Raw genomic sequence first — 4602 nt, 5'->3', positions numbered from 1 at the left:
AAACTTGGAAAACATGGAGGAATGCGGCCCTCGAGGACTGGACTTGGACACCCCTGCGTTACACGAACGAAAGAAACAGAGACGGTGAGTGAGAGGGAGGGAGGCGAACACCCCATTGTATTTGGATGAACCTATATCAAGGACTCATTGCGTTCTTTTGCGAGGGGGACCCGACCAAAAGGTCAGCGGCACACTGGCCAAACAAATAGATTGACAGTTAAGAGGCGGGGAAAAAAATATCAGGGCTCTGTCACGTGTTAAAGTGCAGAGATCAGCCGGGATCACGCCGACAATGTCAAAACTGGCTGTCAGCCGAGACGGAACCAAAGCTGGCGTTCCAAATGTTTTCAAACGGGTCTGGAGAGCAAAGCCCGACGCCCTCGTTCAGTCCGGACACGTGGGACAATCAGGTGGACCGGTATGACTGGAACGCCAGGCACAAAGCCATGGCTTTGAGGAGCCCCTAAGCGAGACGTGACTAAGCCAAGAAGAGCGGGCCGAGTGAGCATATTTGGTGTCCAGTCTGCAGTGGTGGCCTACTACTACAGCCTTGGCCTCTCCTCACCCAGGGCCAAGTGTGACACGGCGCTGAAAAAGAGATGACACGCGTTCATTCTCGGCGCTGTGTCTCGTGGAACAGAACGGAGCAGAGGAGCAAATCAACTCCATTGACTTCATGAATTCGGCTCTCAGAGGGCCATAAAGGATGTTAATGAGGCCGATTGTATCACAGCGAGCAGCCCTTTAGGCGGAGGGGGCTCACTCGCTATGGTAACGCCCACGTCAGAGGCAGTCCGGTGACCCGAAGTGGACCAGAGCACCGCAAGTTGGGGAAACCATTGCTAGCTGACAGCAGCGCAGCGCTTTGTCTCCATGCCAGGCCAGCGCAGGGCTGCTGTTAATGGTGAGCATGATGGTGAAGAGCGGCAGAGAGGACGCCTCCAAAGGGCCAGAGAAATTTGCGGCGCCTTCAATGACATGAAAAGTAACGAGAGCTTTCATCCCAAGCTCGAAGGGTGCTTCTGTTGCTCCAGAGGACTTGACGAGCGGTCTTTCCTGTTGCCTTTCAAATATGCCACCGCTTCAAACACGCTACAGCCCTACTAAACCTATTATTACAAAGACACACCTCGAAAGAAGACTTCCGAACTATGATTAGGGGAAAACCCTGTTTTGTTCATAAGCCGCAGCAGACTATGAGCTGATAGGTCTTCTTTCCTATTACCTGTATTCCCAAAACAAATCTTTTTAATATCATATCAATCATCTAAAGATTTCAGAATTGATGGACTCAAAAGTGAGCGTCGAGCCACGACGAATCGAGCCACGGCGAATCGAGCCACGACGAATCCAACCCCCCGTCCCTCCCTCCCTCCCTCCCTGGCACAAAGCGATGCTCAGAGGTGTGGCCAATTTGGTGAGCATGGATCTAATGCTAGATTTCACTCCAATCAAAAAAGATGTCACGAACTAATTCCCCGCCATGCACGCACGCACGCACGCACGCATGACAGGGCACGCGTGGTACACCCGTGCCGTAATGTGGAGGAAGCTGAGCTGCGCTGCTGCTCCCTGAAGCTGCCTCATCAGCAGCAGCCCTGGAATCCAGAACATCTTTCGTGGGGGAGGGGGAAGAAAAAAAAAAAAAAAAAGGTGTCCCGTTGTCCCAGCCATAACCTCCCTCAGCATGCGTCGGAGGGCCCCGAACCTGCGAGGGCCGTTTGAGGCTGCATGAGGGAGGCAAACATCAACTGTGCCAATTGATGGCAAAACAATGGAGGACGGGACAGCCGGCGTGTTCTCATCCACATCTCCATTGTCTGCCCGCCTCTTTCACTCCTCCTCCTCCGAGCGGGGGAGGGAAGAGGAGAGGGCTCGTGAGGGTGGAGGGCTAGCGAGGGTGGAGGGCGAGCGGGCGGGCGGCAGAAGAGGGGCCAGCGGGGCTCTGACTGTGTTCTTTCTCCTCTCCTCTGTCTGTGTGCGAATGCACAGACGCTTCACTCGTAATTTGATGTGTGTCCCCGGGGACGTTTGATGGATTAAAGCTAAGCAGCTCCATTTCGCAGCACCACCTGATCTTCCGCTGCCTGTGCCCCATATAAAGGCTGGCGTGATTGCTGATCTCAGCTAGTCTGACAGTCTCTCTCTCGCTCTCCCTCTCCCTCTCTCTCTCTCTCCCTCTCACTTCCTCTCACTCTCTCCTCTGCGCTTGGCTCCTTCTCTTCTCCTCCTCACTGGTCCTTTAAGCCGACTGCATCACAGGAGCTATCCAGTGCTGAACAGGATCACCTTTATTTATTTATTTATTTATTTATTTATTTATTCATTTATTTATTTATTTGTCTGACACTTTTTCCGGGGACACTGGGGGGCCAGAGTGTAGCCCACAGCATTGCCGTTCGCCACTGGTCACCTTCTCTTTTTTTTTTTTTTTTTTTTTCCTTCATCTCATTTTGGCCACCGTCTTCATCGCAAGGATTACCCCTCAAGCTAGCTGTGCTCCCTCCGACGCATTTTCTTTATGTTCATGCATTTTGGGCTGCGCTGAAACATGCCCCGCTCATTTTTGGTGAAGAAAATCAAACTCGATGATTTCTCTTCATCCAACGCGACTCACCATCAGCAACCGGACGACGCGTTGGCTCTGGCGCGCTCCATCACGGACTCGGTGACCAGCCTCGGCGTCCGTCTCAGTGAGAATGGTGAGTGAGCGCGTGCGTGCGTCTTGGGTCGGAGATGGATGGGGCGATTGCGGCGTGCCTGACATTGGCGCACTTGGGGCAGCCTCCTTTGTTTTGGCTAGTGTGGAAAGCAACGGCTCGCTGGCATTTGCGTCCATATCCCCGATAATCCTCCCGAGCGCCCCACCCCCACCCTGCTCCCAGACTTTTGTTTTTTGACGCCAAGCGAAGGCCAGACAGACACAATTCGGGTCACTGCCAGCGATCAGCTTATGCAAACAGGGAACAAAACGTGTGTCCAATCACTTGTGCGCCAGTCAGGCCACCAAACGCCGGCTGATTTTTCTCGGCTACGGTGCCAGCTGATAGACTGATGAAAGTGAGAGAGAGGAGTACATTTGTCCTTAGCCGTTATTGTCCTTGAGTTCCCGTCGTGGTCCCGTCCTCCCCTCTTGCCCCCCTCTTCTCCGTCAAATGGAGCATGCACACTCTCTCTCCCCACCCCCATCGCTCCGCTGCATCTTTCTCTTCCTTGCGGGCATTTGAAAACTAGCAGAGCTAGAGTTTCAGCCACGTAGGCCCACGGCATCAGCACGCGGCCAGGATGGGGGTGGAGGGGAAGGAGAGCAAAACGCAACAGCCAGCTTTCGCACGTGACGCGGGCCGGCTGCACAGTAAAGGCGGAGAAAGACGTAGGTCAGGCGGCCCGAGCGGCCTGAGCAGCCCGAGCGCCGCTCGCTAGCGCTCAGAGCGAGCTTCACTCTCGCGCTCGCCTTGCAGCTCACCGCTTCCATTTTGTAGCCCTCCTCAGCGGACCGCGTGTGCGTCTTTGTTGTCACTTGCTCGGAGGGAGGGAGGCAGGGAGGGAGGGAGGTGTCGCAGGCCGCAGCTTCATGCTGCCATAATGCCCACCTGCTGTTCAAGCCAGGGAATTTCTGATGGACAACACATACCCTGTGTGTGCGTGCGTGTGTGTGCACGCGTGTGTGTGCACGCATGCACACACACGCACGCACGCACACACACACACACACACACACACGCACGCACGCACGCACGCACACGCACGCACACACACACACACAGAGTTTACTATGTAAAGGGATGAATTAGCAGCGTCAGCATTTCTGCTGTGCCAGGCCATTTTCTTCCCCCATTGTTGGAGACATTTGACTTGAGTGTCTGTCGACAACAGAGAGGGCTGCCTGAGAGGCTCCGGTAATTACAGGCTCGCTTTGCTTCCGAGGAAGGCGTCTGATAGAGCCAGTGTGGCTCCTACAGGAGGCGCTCCACGCCTGACCTTGACCCATTGAAAGGAGTAAACAAGTCCGATAAAAGGAAACTAAGATATATAAGAAGAAGAAATTTAAAAACCTGCAGCCTGCACAGTGCAAGCAATGATTACAAAAATTTGGACTTCCTCAGAGCAGAACAGTCCGTGTGTGTGTGTGGGGGGGGTGTCAAGTCTTGTAGTTGCGCGTGACGGGCCATGACTGTGGCCGTTTGGGGTCGTGGGGAGCGAAAAGTAGCCCGGAAGCTCTCAATGGGATTTGCGAGTGGTTTCTCGAGCAAGTCGGCGGCGTGCAACGAGTGAGCCTCTTCACAGAGCCATGCTCTGCGTGTCAGTGCTCAAGCAAAGCAGTGTCCATGTGCTCCATTGATCTTTGCTCCCGCTGCTGCTTTTGTCCTTTCCAAACAACTGCGCTCTTTTTTGCGGGATGAGCAGTTCAAAACATTGAAAAGCAAACCGCGCTTTGGAATGTTTCTCAGAGCAGACCCTAACCCCCATCACCAACACCAAGCCTCCTGAGACTCTCAGCATCAGGTTGGATGCATTTTTGAGCCTCTTGGCTGGAGAGTGCTTCAGGAAGGGAAGCTAAGTTCCAGACGGGCACCATCACACACAAGCCGACGAAGAGAG

General features: G+C 54.0%; 1 protein-coding gene across 1 annotated transcript in view; it reads left to right on the top strand.

Moving 5' to 3' along the window:
* The first annotated feature begins 2150 nt into the window (after positions 1-2150).
* The window catches only part of scrt2 (scratch family zinc finger 2), a 6749-nt gene continuing 4297 nt past the window's right edge, over positions 2151-4602 (top strand). Inside the window, exon 1 of the mRNA XM_088369181.1 lies at positions 2151-2702. Within this exon, the coding sequence (XP_088225307.1) occupies positions 2552-2702 (151 nt within the window). The 5' untranslated portion in view covers positions 2151-2551. The remainder of the gene's footprint in view (positions 2703-4602) is intronic.

Source organism: Syngnathus floridae, chromosome 2 (genome assembly GCF_059516105.1).
Source record: "Syngnathus floridae isolate MCC-2025c chromosome 2, RoL_Sflo_1.0, whole genome shotgun sequence".
Taxonomy (NCBI): Eukaryota; Metazoa; Chordata; class Actinopteri; order Syngnathiformes; family Syngnathidae; genus Syngnathus; species Syngnathus floridae.
The sequence above is the reverse complement of the archived record's forward strand: the minus strand, read 5'-3'. Positions and strand labels throughout refer to the sequence as shown.